General features: G+C 46.0%; 2 protein-coding genes across 4 annotated transcripts in view; one reads left to right on the forward strand and one right to left on the reverse strand.

Moving 5' to 3' along the window:
- Positions 1-13,333, forward strand: part of LZTS3 (leucine zipper tumor suppressor family member 3) — a 327,722-nt gene that overhangs the window by 259,456 nt on the left and 54,933 nt on the right. The window lies entirely within an intron of this gene.
- PTPRA (protein tyrosine phosphatase receptor type A) overlaps positions 1-13,333 on the reverse strand; it is a 139,718-nt gene that overhangs the window by 32,760 nt on the left and 93,625 nt on the right. The window contains exons 4-7 of one of the 3 annotated variants that reach the window (XM_081924929.1): positions 12,096-12,464; positions 7,742-7,762; positions 5,527-5,547; positions 298-382 (exon numbers count right to left, since the gene is read on the reverse strand). In XM_081924929.1, coding sequence (XP_081781055.1) covers positions 298-382; positions 5,527-5,547; positions 7,742-7,762; positions 12,096-12,464 — 496 coding nt within the window. The remainder of the gene's footprint in view (positions 1-297; positions 383-5,526; positions 5,548-7,741; positions 7,763-12,095; positions 12,465-13,333) is intronic. The other 2 variants (XM_081924930.1, XM_081924931.1) reach the window with 2 other exon arrangements.

Genomic DNA, 13,333 nt, shown 5'->3' on the forward strand with positions numbered 1-13,333 from the left:
CGTTTGCACAGCGCTGACCTCCCCACTGCATCTCCCTTCTTCCCAATTCAGTAAGCGCAGCAACACCAGCAACAGGAGGTCAGGTAACCACTGCCCCTTCCATCCAACTGCTCCTGCACCTGCAGCGAAGATTGCCTCGGGGATTGGGAGCAACTAGAGCCCATTTTTATTTTGTTTTAATGATGCTTCTCTATTTGAAATGAATTAAAACTGGTCAAGGAGCAGCTCTAAGAGAAACATGTCAAACCGCAGGAGCCCAGCAAAAGGAAAACAGGAGGTTTGCCAAGCACCACTTACCTTAACATATACAGGACAATAATAATAAATACTATGACTAGCAAGGAAGATAATGCCACCATTACGGCTATGATGGGTGTCTCATCTAGAGGGAGGAAAAAAGAAAGAAGTTTGTTTTAGAAACAGCAACTCCAGGTGTTTCAAAGGACGTAAGGAAACAATTGGGAGTTCCTGATTATTTCCTTTAAAGTGAAAGTCACTTGATGTCATGATGCTATCAGGGAATTGATTAGTGGGAATCTCCATCATACTTGCTGGTGGAGTGTGTGGGAGCTCAGGATCTAGGCTGCCAGCCATGCCTTGTTCCCCATCCCTGGCATAAAGTATCCCGTCAGATCTGGAATTTGGATTTCAAGCTAATCTTGGAAACCTGAACTGCATAAAGCCATGATCACAGAGCCATGTTAACCCTGTGCTTTTTTTTAAAAAAAAAATGTTTAGGGGTACTCTCATTTTCCTACTCATTTTGAAATACTGCCCCTCAATGAGGCCAAACTTAGATTCACAAAATGTTTAAGGGTGCATGTACCCCTGCGTCCCCCAAGGAAAAAGCATTGTGTTAACCTATGTCTCACCATCCTTCGTACTGCCTGAAATGTCATGTTTTCAGTTCCTTCTGAACTGCAGCTGCAAATACGCAAGGGGCACACAAATTCCTACATGGCCAACCTAGATGCTAATTGCCTACTGATCCATGCACAAAGTAACACCTGACAAGGGAACATGGTAGGACAGAGATTTTTAGGATATTTCATTTATTTATGATTACACTTGTACTCTGCACTTTCTTCAAGTACGTGGCTATTCTTTGCTTCAGCTCTTCACAACAACCCTGTGTGATAGGATAGGCTGAGAGATGAGTAACTGAGCCAGTAAACTTCATGGCGGTTTGAATCCAGGTCAAGCAATCTGTCCACGTTAAGTAATCCAAAAGAATGTTAGATGAGTCAAGGGGGGGGGGGGAGAGAAGCTGGACAGATTTCAAGGAGTAAAGGAAAAGCAACCATCAAGAGTGTGACACTTTCCCTCCCAGTAGAGAATAAGTTAGATGTACGGTTTGGTCTGATGCAGTCCAACGAGCTGCTGGAATTTGGAAGTATGAACTGGCTGTGAGTTCATCTCTCCAAAGAGAATTCTTGTACAGCGAATTTAGATTCCAGGCAAGTCAAAATTACATGCTGACACACAACAATGGAAGGCTGTTTGGTGCATACTTAAAGCATTTTGCAGCCCTGCTTTCCTACACGTTCTCTGAAAAGTAGTGGGGGCAGGCCCTAGGCAATTCTGTTGTTAGCTCACAGCAGACAGAGCAGTCGCACACTGAGCGTTTTCTCCCATTCTTTGAAATACGCAACAGGTTTGCAAATGAGCTGCAGCCTTGGCTGTTTGTGTCCTTGAGAGCTGCTGAGTTTGTACCTTTGTCCTAGCAACTCCCGTACTGGGAAGAGGATTGAGAAATGACAGCAGGCAGAAAGCTATGGGGGAACGTGAAGAAAGCAGCTGAGAGCTCACCATTCTGCTTCCTGGCTGTGGTTAACGCTTGCAGTGGAAAAAGCTCCAGCTCTGAGTCAGATGTGTCAAAGAGGGAAGGTGCAAACCCCAAAGACCAACATCTCATTGCCAGATGCATCCCTGGGAAATGCCACTGTAGGTCCTTACCTTCTCAACCATCCTTCCCACTAACTGGCCAACCCCAGATGAAGTTACCACAAGGCCAGGAAAAGGAAGCAGCTGGCCCATAGCGCGCTCTCTCTCTCTCTCTCTCATTATAGGAGCCTGTAGCACCAAATGCATGCATTTAAAAATCAGGCTACCCACCTATTCTCTCTCGCTCTTCCCAACCCCTAAAGGTGAGACTCCACATTCCCTGTTAGATGCAGGAGAGCCTGACATGGAGTAAGGGATATTTGATGTGGAGAATCCAACTGCAACCCATAATTTCCTGACCAGGTATATCTGCGCTCTCTCTATTCTTTCTCTCCACCACTGTGAAAATGCTCTCTACCACACAAGAGCTTACCTTGGTCACAAAAAGATGAGAGTTCTCTCTCTCTCTCTCTCTCTCTCTCTCTCTCTCTCTCTCACACACACACACACACACACGGATTTATGCAGCATATCATATTTGTGGAGTCAGTGTTGTGTTTGACTAGGACCTGGGAGACCAGGGTTCAAATTCCCACTTGGCCATGAAGCTCACTGAATGACTTGGGGCCAGTCGCTGTCACTTAACCTAACCTATCTCAAAGGTGTGTTGTAAGGATAAAATGAGGAGGGAGAGAACCATGTATGAAACTTGAGCTCCTGGGAGAAAAGGTGGAATATAAACAAACACGTATATAATTTTGGGTGCTTGCGAACCCAAAGAACATGTGTCTAGTAAGGAATTTAAGTACATGTGTCTAGTAAGGATTTAAGAACATGTGTCTAGTAAGAAAATGACAAATACATCTTACTTTATTAACCCCACATCCCAAAAGGTGGGAGCTTTCTTAAATATGCCATTACCAATACATACCAGTCTGAAATTAAAAAGGTGTGAAGATACAATTTTGTGATTGTGTGTTAAGAGGGCAAAATCTTTTTACCCTGGGCTGAAAGTGAAAAATTGAACAAACTGGTAAATTTCTTATTTGAGGTCTCTACATAAGGACTGGTGAGGACCGTAGGCTGGTTCAGAAAATGTAAACTTGGACACAAGTGCAAGTTTTCTGTATATCCCCTCCACACATGTATGACTTTGGCATGGGTGGAAACTTCCTCAGTAGGAAATATTCCTGTATTGATTGACAGATTGCAGAAATAATATTCAGCTTTATATTCTCCAGGCAGGATGCCAAAGCTAGCACAAGTATGTGAACAGCATGGCGGGGTGGGGAGCGGAATTATTGCCCCATGCTCTGGAAATGGACACAATATAAAGGGCTGCAACCATAAGCCAATATCATACACCTGTGAAGACTGTGGGCTTTGTTTTATTCATCCCTCCCATGAGGAAGAGACATTCTCAGCTCTCCAAATATCAGCTGTGCCTGAAATCTACTTTGTGAGTTCACCCAGAAAGAATAATACACCTGAGCGCCTGTTGTTATACAATAAAGAGTTTAACGCTGCCCAAAAGACAGCAACAGACTTTTCAATACAAGGATGGATCCTGAAAGGCTGGAAAGACCGACCGACTACCTGCACAATTAGGTAAGAAACTGCGCCAAAGTAACTCCCCAACATTGCAATTAAGTCTACAAAATTTACTAGCCCACTGAAATAAATTGCTAGCCTGTTTGTGTCTCCCCTCAATTTCCTGGCCCTTTGCAGCCTGAAAGAAACACAACTTTTGTGAGGCTACTTTGCTTGGTGGAGAGAGTCTTGCTTGCCAAGCTAACCATGCAGATGGCTCTTTATTTCCCCTCTGTTCAGGCCAACTTCCTCCACCTCACCCTTGCCAAATGCAGGGAGTGTGGAAATGAAACTTTTGAGTCACTAGAAGCACCCTTGATAGAAGAGTGACTAACGTTATCTGGAGCTGATCAGATGCACTCATGTTGATTTCTTGTAACTGGCCCTAGAGCTCACTGTTTTTAAACTGAGCTGGCAAGGCGGGCGGAAGATGCTCTTGGAAGCCCCCTCCACCCTGGAGGTGAATGACATGCTAACAACCAATGCAGCCAACGGACACATTGCCGGTTGCTTCCTCTGTAACGTTACTCAGCCGCAGACCACATTGCTGGGGTGGAGTGTGGGAACAGAGAAATGCACAACCAGGTGGGTTCCGTTTGGATATTTTGGTTGAAAAGGCTGCATTGATATTAGCAGTCAGTACAGGCCAGGCAAGGCCAAAACTAACAGCAACCCATCGCTGTCATACAGTCTGGTTTAAAAAACAGGAGGCAGTGAACTATCCTGCCTTGTTTATTGGCTCCTTCGTGCACACACACACACACACACAGAGAGAGAGAGAGAGAGAGAGAGAGAGAGAGAGAGAGAGTGTACTGGTGGGAGTTAGCAATTTCTTGCTGGCACTGCAAATAAAAGGGACTGATATGATTATGCGCATATCAGAATACACAAAGTGATGTTGCAGATACTATTATCGGAATACCACGCGTCAAAAGAGTTGTGCTTATGAATTCCCCTGCTGTGAGACAGAAGGTCGCACAATTTTGGTGGTGCCTTGAAACAGAGAATCAGGGACTAGAAACGCAGAAACGGCTGAGCATCCAGCCTGTGAGAGGGATGTGTGCCTTGCCTTACATCTCGACAGAGTAAAGGCTTGGAACGTTCCGCAGCACTGGATAACAACCCATTGCATTGCTCCCATTTGCTCAGGGTTCCTGAAGCCTGGATGGGATTGCAAAAACATGGGGGGGGGGACCTTCCTATCTTCACTACAGGATGGATATGAAGGACGTACCCAGAATGGGTGGAGAAACTGACTGCTTACACCAGGGGTTGTCAACCTGGTCCCTACTGCCCACTAGTGGGCTTTTCAGGATTCTAGGGGGGCGGTCAAGGGTTCTATGGCACAAGCTGAATCCTCCTTCCATCAAGCACTGGTGGGCAGTAAGGAAATTTTACCACCAAGAAAGATGCATTAGTGAGCGGTAGGTATAAAAAGGTTGACTACCCCTGGCTCACACAATATATACTGCAGGGCCATACCAAAGTAATTGCCCAATTGATACCGTTCTCTCTAGAGCTGAGTTAAGAACCTCAATAAGACTAAAATGAGCCAGAAAAATGTAAAGAGGACTTTTATTGCCAAATCAAGCCAGCATGGTGTAGGGCAGTCTTCCCCAACCTGGTGCCCTCTAGATGTTTGGGCTACACCGCTGTGCTGGCTGAGGCTGATGGGAGCTGTAGTCCAAAATACTCAGAGGGCAACAGACTGGGGAGGCTGGTGTAGTGGATCAAGTATTGCGGTTTTGATGAGGGAGGCCTGGGTTCAAATCCCTGCTCTGTCATGAAACTTACTGGGCGATGCTTAGTGTGCCACTATTGTAAACTAACCAACCTCAAATGGTTATTGTGGGGATAAAATGGGATGCCCTAACCACATGCTGCAATGAGTTCCTACAGAAAGTAGAAAGCTGCAACAGTCAAATAAGCCCTGGAATCGGAATGTTCACAAGAGATGCCATTTTGACACCTTAAATGAAATGCAATGTTCCATAGCGACGACAAAGACATACATTGTACGGGCAAAAAAGTTGTCTAAGGAGAATGCCTTACCTCGTCCGGTATCACTATCACCTGCATAAGATGAGAAAGCAACAGGTAAGAACATAAAGAGAGTCCTGCTGGTTCAAACCAAACCCTATCTAGCCCAGCAAACCTGGTACCCACATAGGCCAGCCAGAAGCCCTTGGGAAGCCCCCAAAGCAAGACACAATCTCTCTCTTTTACTGCTGTTCCCCAGCAACTTGGCATCTGGAGGCAAATAAGCTCTGATATTAGAGGTAGGACACAGTCATCATGACCAGCAGCCATTGATAGCTTTACACTCCATGGATTTGTCTAATCCCTTTATAAAATCCATCCGAGCTGCTGACTATCACCCAAGCGTATGAGATCAAATGACATGGTTTCAACTCTGCGCCGTGTGAAGCACTTCCTACTGGCTATTCCGACTGTCTGCACCAGTCAGCTTCATTTGATGACCATGGGTTGTTATTTGGGGAGAGGGAAAACAATTCCTCTCTCTCTCTACTTTCTTTACAAACACATCTCCATCAGGGCCCCACACCTTGCCTGTTGCTTCCTAGGAAAATTGCCTTTTTTCCCACAGCAACCACACATTGGGCCAGCTTTTTCATTGACATATCCGCCATACTCTGAATATACTTTTCCTGGTCAGTCACTGCCAGCTCTGATTCTATCAGTGCATATACAAAGTCCCCATCACTTTATTGGCCATGCCCCACTCTGAAGATATTTGTCACAATATCCTTTTTGTTTTTGTCCCCCTGAATTATTAGGTATAATTTAGACACTTGGTGAGCTCAACCCTAACTCTAGGTCAGGGGTCAGCAACCTTTTCAGCCGTGGGCCGGTCCACTGTCCCTCAGACCTTGTGGGGGGCCGGACAATATTTTTTTTGGAGGGGAATGAATGAATTCCTATGCCCCGCAAATAACCCAGAGAGGCATTTTAAATAAAAGGACACATTCTACTCATGTAAAAACAAGCTGATTCCTGGACCGTCTGTGGGCTGGATTGAGAGGGCGATTGGGCCACATCTGGCCCACGGGCCTTAGGTTGCCTACCCCTGCTCTAGGTCATCTATGAACAAACTCAAAAACAGCAGTCTCAGACAGATCCATAGGCTTCCCTACTTCTTATATCCCATTCCCCCATCCCCGCCATTGCAAGAGCTATCCACTTATTCATTTTACTTCCTGTTCATTCACCAGTTACCAGCTGCGAATATGGGCTTGCAGAGAAAAGGGGAGATAAACAGGCACCTGGGAGAATGGGGGATAGCTGAACAATCTTCACCTTGTCAGATCCAGCGGGGCCAAGGAGATAAGGGTGGCACTTGGGGATAAAGCACCTCCTACCACTGGGTACATTGCATTGGTGCAGTGCTGCCACCTTGAGATGGGGAAGCAAATCCTCCAATATGAATATGGGTGCCACTTAAAGGGATGTTCTTTTAAGTGGAGTGGTATGCAGCAAATGTTGGCCTGCAGCACAGTGAACTTTAATGCCATTTATCCCCCTGAAGAGCATTCACATAAAGCAGGGCTTGGCTTGCAGGTGGCCAAAGTTAAAATGAGTATTAGCTTGATGGACTGAATGACCCATCTCATCTTCAAATGTAGCATCAACCTCCGGCACCTCTCTCTCTCCCTCTCCCCAAAATGCATATAGCAAAAAATGTAAAAGCCTACCATTCCCTTTAGTCTACTTCCATTCACCTGAAGTGCCCTCCCACTTGCCAGCCAAATCAATGAGAAAAGATGTATGACACCTTCTTATGTTGACTTCCAATGTGTATTGTGCGAGCTGACCTCCCACCCTGCGGGAGCCTTAATATATGTTGTGATCCCACACGATTCTGCTTCTTCCCTTTCCTTTCAACTCCTTTCCCAACCTGCGAAGAATACTGACACTGGGTCTCTTCTGTTTGTCTTGCTTATTATCTTCTGAGACGCTCAGCACATTGGCTACAGACTGTGGTTAAGGAGAAGAATGCTTAACCACAGTGCTGGGTTTGGACAACACATTAAGCCAAACATCGTGGCTTAGCTGCTATGCCACACCAAGCTAACATGGCTGGGGAGGAGCAAAGTAGCTGTAATCTCATCCCTGGGAGCCAGCATGATCGTTGCAAGCCAAAGTTTGGCTTAGCATTACGTGCAAACAACACAGTCATTGACACAACATGGAAACCATTAGTTCAATTGGGGGTGGGGTGAAGAAAGCTGTAGACAAATATGCTTACCTGAGTCTTTAGATATCTCAGCTAAAAGCAGAATGCACACAGAGGAAGTATTAGTGAATAATCTTCAGAAAGCAATATCACCCCCAAGTCATTTGTAGTTCCCTGCACCCAAAAGTAAATTTTGCTTCATTTTCCTTTTTTGGGGGGGAGGGGTGTGTTTCCTCATTTCAAAAACATTCCTCCCATTGCCCACACATATGATGCTTAAATCTTTACACCAGACAGAATGAAAGCCACCCTTACTATGGGAGTCACAAAAGAGGAATGTGTTGTTGCCCTCAAGTCCTACTGAAGTAGAAGACGACGACTTTGGATTTGATATCCCGCTTTATCACTTCCCGAAGGAGTCTCAAAGCGGCTCACATTCTCCTTTCCCTTCCTCCCCGCACAACAAACACTCTGTGAGGTGAGTGGGGCTGAGAGACTTCAGAGAAGTGTGACTGGCCCAAGGTCACGCAGCAGCTGCAGGTGGAGGAGCGGGGAATCGAACCCGGTTCACCAGATTACGAGTCCACCGCTCTTAACCACTACACCATACTGGTGGACTTTCTGTAAGCATCTGGTCACCATAAAAATAGGATGCTGGACAGGGTGGGATTTTTGCCTTGGTATAGCATGGCTCTTGTCACATTTTTAACCCCCCAATTCAGGCCACTCTTAAGGCCTGGTTTACATGACTGAGGCAGGTGAAGTTGCTTTTGAGGTGGCAAATCAAAAAGCTGATATTCTACAAGTAATTTCTGCGATTCAGCTGCAACAAGAAACAGGTGTGTGTACTAGCATATATCTATTTGTGCAAGAAATGGCCAAACGCACACACACTCCTACGACTTAATACCAGCAACTTAGCGTGATGTTATTAGCAGAATCTCATGGCTAAGTTTTTTCTTTTACTAATTCTACTTAAGGAGGCAAGGGATTTGTGCATATCTGTTGCATATCTGACTACTCAGCATGGAATTTAACTCTCTGCACACAGAAAGTTTGCATGTCAGGGAGAAGGGACGCCTGACATGCAACTTTTTTTATGTTTGATGAACAAACCTGCAAGTCCCTCCCTACACCCTCATAGTAACTGAGCGGCCAGTAACAATTTTACCACTCAGTTCTGTTACCTGTATGAACTGATTCCAGCATCAAGCCTCACACACCCATAGAGCAAAGAACCCTGGGGAGCCAGACACACTCTTTCCCTGCAAAGCAATACACAGATACACACTTGCTTCCAGGTTTCTTTGCCTGGAATCAGCAGTGCATTCTCTGCTCAGCTGTCTGCTTGTACTTTGCTTCCTGGGAGTCCTTCCCTCATTCTTTTGAACATAATGAAGGACCATAAAGGGACCCCTGACCATTAGGTCCAGTCGTGGCCAACTTTGGGGTTGCGGCGCTCATCTCGCTTTATTGGCCGAGGGAGCCGGCGTACAGCTTCCGGGTCATGTGGCCAGCATGACTAAGCTGCTTCTGCCAAACCAGAGCAGCGCATGGAAACACCGTTTACCTTCCTGCCGGAGTGGTACCTATTTATCTACTTGCACTCTGTCATGCTTTCGAACTGCTAGGTTGGCAGGAGCAGGGACCGAGCAATGGGAGCTCACCCCTTTGCGGGGATTCGAACCGCCGACCTTCCAATCAACAAGTCCTAGGCTCTGTGGTTTAACCCACAGCGCCACCCCCATCCCTATGAAGGACCATAGCTCAGTAGTAATAGCTTTGCATCCAGAAGGTCCAAAATTCAATCCCCAGTATTTCCAGGAAGGGCCTAAACCCTGGGGAGCCCCTGCCAGTCACTGTAGACCAGAGTTTCCCAAATTTGGGTCTCCAGCTGTTTTTTTTTTTTTTTGGACTACAACTCCCATCATCCCTAGCCAGCAGCAGTGGTCGGGGTGATGGGAATTGTAGTCCAAAAAATAGCTAGAGACCAAAGTTTGGGAAACCCTGGTGTAGACAATCAGGAGCCAGGTGTTCCTAACTTGGGAGAACACACATGCCCATTTCCTGCTAGCTTTCCTGGAGGGGGGTACCAGCTCAGTGCAGGGCTGTTTGCCCACATTCATGGCTTATGCTGCCCACCCAATGTTGCTAGGGGTGCTTCTTTGGCCCGGAAGGGTTGTGCTGGCCCACAGTTGCTTTTTTTGTAAAGAAAAAAAGAGGAAAGATGTATAGGAGAACTGGAGGCATCTGGGATTCCCACCTATTTGCACACCTTCGCGGCTTCTGCTGGCCTGAATCAGCTAAGGTGTTTGGGGAGGCATCATATCTGATGGGGTCTTCCCCACTCACTTGCCTTCCTTGTGCTGGCAGAAGGCTCTCGCCATGGAGACTGTTTTATCTCTTTTCTTGAAGGAGGTGAATCAGGAGGGGTGAGGGAGCTGCCACCAGATAACCATTTGCCTCAGGCAGGGACCTTGCCTGATAGCTGTTTGTTTGCCTGCCTGCCTGCCTGCCTTTCCCTCCTGCTAGCCACCATCCCATAATAACATTCTCCTTTCACCCTCCATCAAGAATGGAGAAACCTGGATGCACAGGAGAAGAAAAGGGGTGAGTGTGTCTGCCTGCAAATGAGAAAGGGACTTCTCAGCTCAAAGAGAAGTCTAGATAGGCAGGAAAATCTGAAGGAGGTTGACAGGGGTGGGAGATGGAGAGAACTCTGGGTGGACAACAAAAATTGGATGGTGGGAGAGAGAAAAAAGAGAGAGATCTGCTCTGTTGCTAAGAGCTGCTGCTTTGGCAGAACCTCCATTTGTTACCACCTTGGAGGAAGATGCTGTGCTTCTCTCCCTCCTCCCGCACTTTGGCTAAGATTTAAAAGGGCCTTCTCTGGCTGTCTTTTTCCCATATCGCGTCTCTTTCTTGTCTTCCCTACTCCCCTGTGTTTTCCTTGCCCTCATGATTCACCATCAGTCTTGGACCAAAAGTTCTTTTTCTCTTGCTGAGGGTATAGATTGGGGGGGGGGGAGAGTGATGCAATTTGGCATATGCTTCTCATCAGATTTGGCGAGATGGCGTTTTTCTTTTCTTGTGTCAGAGTATGTGAGTGAGAGACTGGGCCAGGATTCTAAGTGAGTCATGGCTAACTGGGGACTGAGCCTGGGGTTTTGTTTAGCCAGTTGTGAATGTGGGCTCTTGCCTTTTCCATGGAATCTGAGTAGAAGTCCAATTTGGTAGAATTAAAACTGATTCTTTTGCATTGGCATAGTTTTTACATGGGTCCACACACACCCCAACCACATCAAATCACAGATGTCATCTGTATCTCTGTGAATTGTACTGTAAAATAATTAAATCTGATTAAATAATCAGATCCAGCACTTTTCAGTGTCACCACGGGACAAAATCATGGATTGGAGGCAGCACTGACAAGCATGTACCTGTGAACTACTGGGCATTCTCTAGACAACAGGGAAAGCTTCACTTTGATGGCGGCCATTTAGTTCATATTAGTGACAGCAAAGCAGGAGCTGTATTCTGGATTAGCAAATCAGGTATAACAAGTGCAAGAATTTGCTAAATGCTATTGAGAACTGAGTTCTTAAAAGCATTCGGTTTGAACTAACTGATCTAGGTTATGACAACAATTGTGAGTAGGGCTGGGTGATATATCGATATATTGTCCAAAACTAGTTTGAAGTCCACATTGTGATGACCATTTCATAATTTTTGATCTGGCAATATATTGGGAATCATGATGTGTTGTCTGTGTGTGCTATGCAAAAATCACAATGTGGGGATAAACGTGAAGCCAGCCAGTGCTTCTCTTGATTCCTCCAGCCCCTGTTAACCCTGCTGGCCCAGCTCTCTTGTGTCCTGCAGCGAATCAGAGGAGCCGGTGCCAGGAAACACCGTGAAGCCAGCCAATGTCTCTACATCACTCCATCCTTATTTTGGGCATCATGATATATTGGTATATTGTGAAGTTTAGCTGGTGATCTATCACAATATTAAAAACCAGGTACCGTCCAGCCCTAATTGTGAAGGGACAACGTTTAAGACAGTCCCAATCTCAAAAGATGTTTAGCATTAACCCACCAAGTAGGTGTGGAGCAGTTTACACTAACTGTGGACCACACAAAAAAGTTGAGGGAACCAGAGGACTGGATCCATTATCTAGTCTAAGTTTTTTACCTAAAGCAAGCTCCTCAGTGTGTTCACCTCACATTTTAGCCTGCCATAAAGCAGTGACCCTAAGTGAATAGGGTCACATGACACTAGAGGAGAAAAAACCACCCAGGCTAGAAATAGAGAGAGTAACTGAACAAGCCACACACTACTCACAGAAGCTGCTAAACACACATAAGCTACCGGTCAGAATATATGTATGGGAGCACAAATGAAATATAGCAAAGCTCTTCCGTACTTGAGGTGTCAAAGGCTTTCGGCGTAGTTACTGCTGTTGTGGTGTTGGCCTCTGCAGTCACCAGATTTGAATTTCCAGCAGTCGTGTGTGGAACTGAAGGTGTGGCATTTGTCAAGAGGGAGGTGGGCCCAGACGTGGCCCCAGTTGCCGGCAGAACTGTAGCCTCCGTGCCAGGAGAGCTGACCATTGTGGCAGGCAGGAAGTCTGTGGCTGTAGGAGTAGTAGTAGTACGGTTTGGTGCCATAGCAGGAGACGCTGCTTGAGAAGGAGCATGGCTACTGGTGGGGCTCGTGGGCTTCCCGCTAGCTGGTTGCGTCTTGGCAGTTTTCATGGAACTTGTGAGCAAGGAGGAACCCGTCAAAGGGAGCACTAGAAGTAAAAGAACAAAAGGGAAATTGGCAGGATATGTTGCTCCTCACACATGGATCTTACACAGATACGAGGGCCAGATTTTTCTCCACGAGTAGCAGGGCCTCCCAGTTTAAGAATGAGATTTATTTCACCCAAAATTAACAAATATAACCTATGAGCCAAATAAATATTCGCAGAAGACAGCATGCAAACTGTTAGTACCACGTTGCCCTTTATGGGTATTGGAAGAGACTTTTCTAGGATCATTCTATTGTATTTTGGCTGCTCAATCCCTCCACACAAACCCCCAACAACTCACACACTCCCCACCCCCCAGGTATCTTTCATTCCGCATCTAGAACTGTTACCCTTATTATAAAATGTAGCACAGAACTACAGAATAGAGCTCCCTTTCCCCCTATCTTTGGAAAGCTGCTCTGACTGATGCCAAAGTTCTAGCAGTTTTGTTTACTTAAGACACCAAACCAATGACTGCTTAAAAAATATGCAGGCTTGGATCTGGAGAAGAACTGGTGGAAGAGGATGGCAGATGCTTCTGTCCAGTTTTTGACAGCCACTCTCCCAGGCCCAGCCCAGCCCAGCCCATTTATCATCTTAGACTGCAACACTGGAAATTTTGTTACTTACAGTTGTTAGAAACCAAGATATGAAAGCTTGGAGCTAAATGGCACCTTAAACCTAGGTTATGGGTGCAACAACGGAATGTCTAGGCACGCTTTTTTAATAACAAGGATACAAAGCTGAAAATGAATGAACTGCAGCTCAAACATTATGCTCATTTTTACAGGGTCTAGTCCTTCCCCTGCCCACCCCCCTAATATTTTTAAGAGGGTCTCTTCTCCAGTTTTCAGGGAAGTGGGGAGGCA

Source organism: Podarcis melisellensis (assembly GCF_964234715.1).
Source record: "Podarcis melisellensis genome assembly, chromosome: 9".
Taxonomy (NCBI): domain Eukaryota; kingdom Metazoa; phylum Chordata; class Lepidosauria; order Squamata; family Lacertidae; genus Podarcis; species Podarcis melisellensis.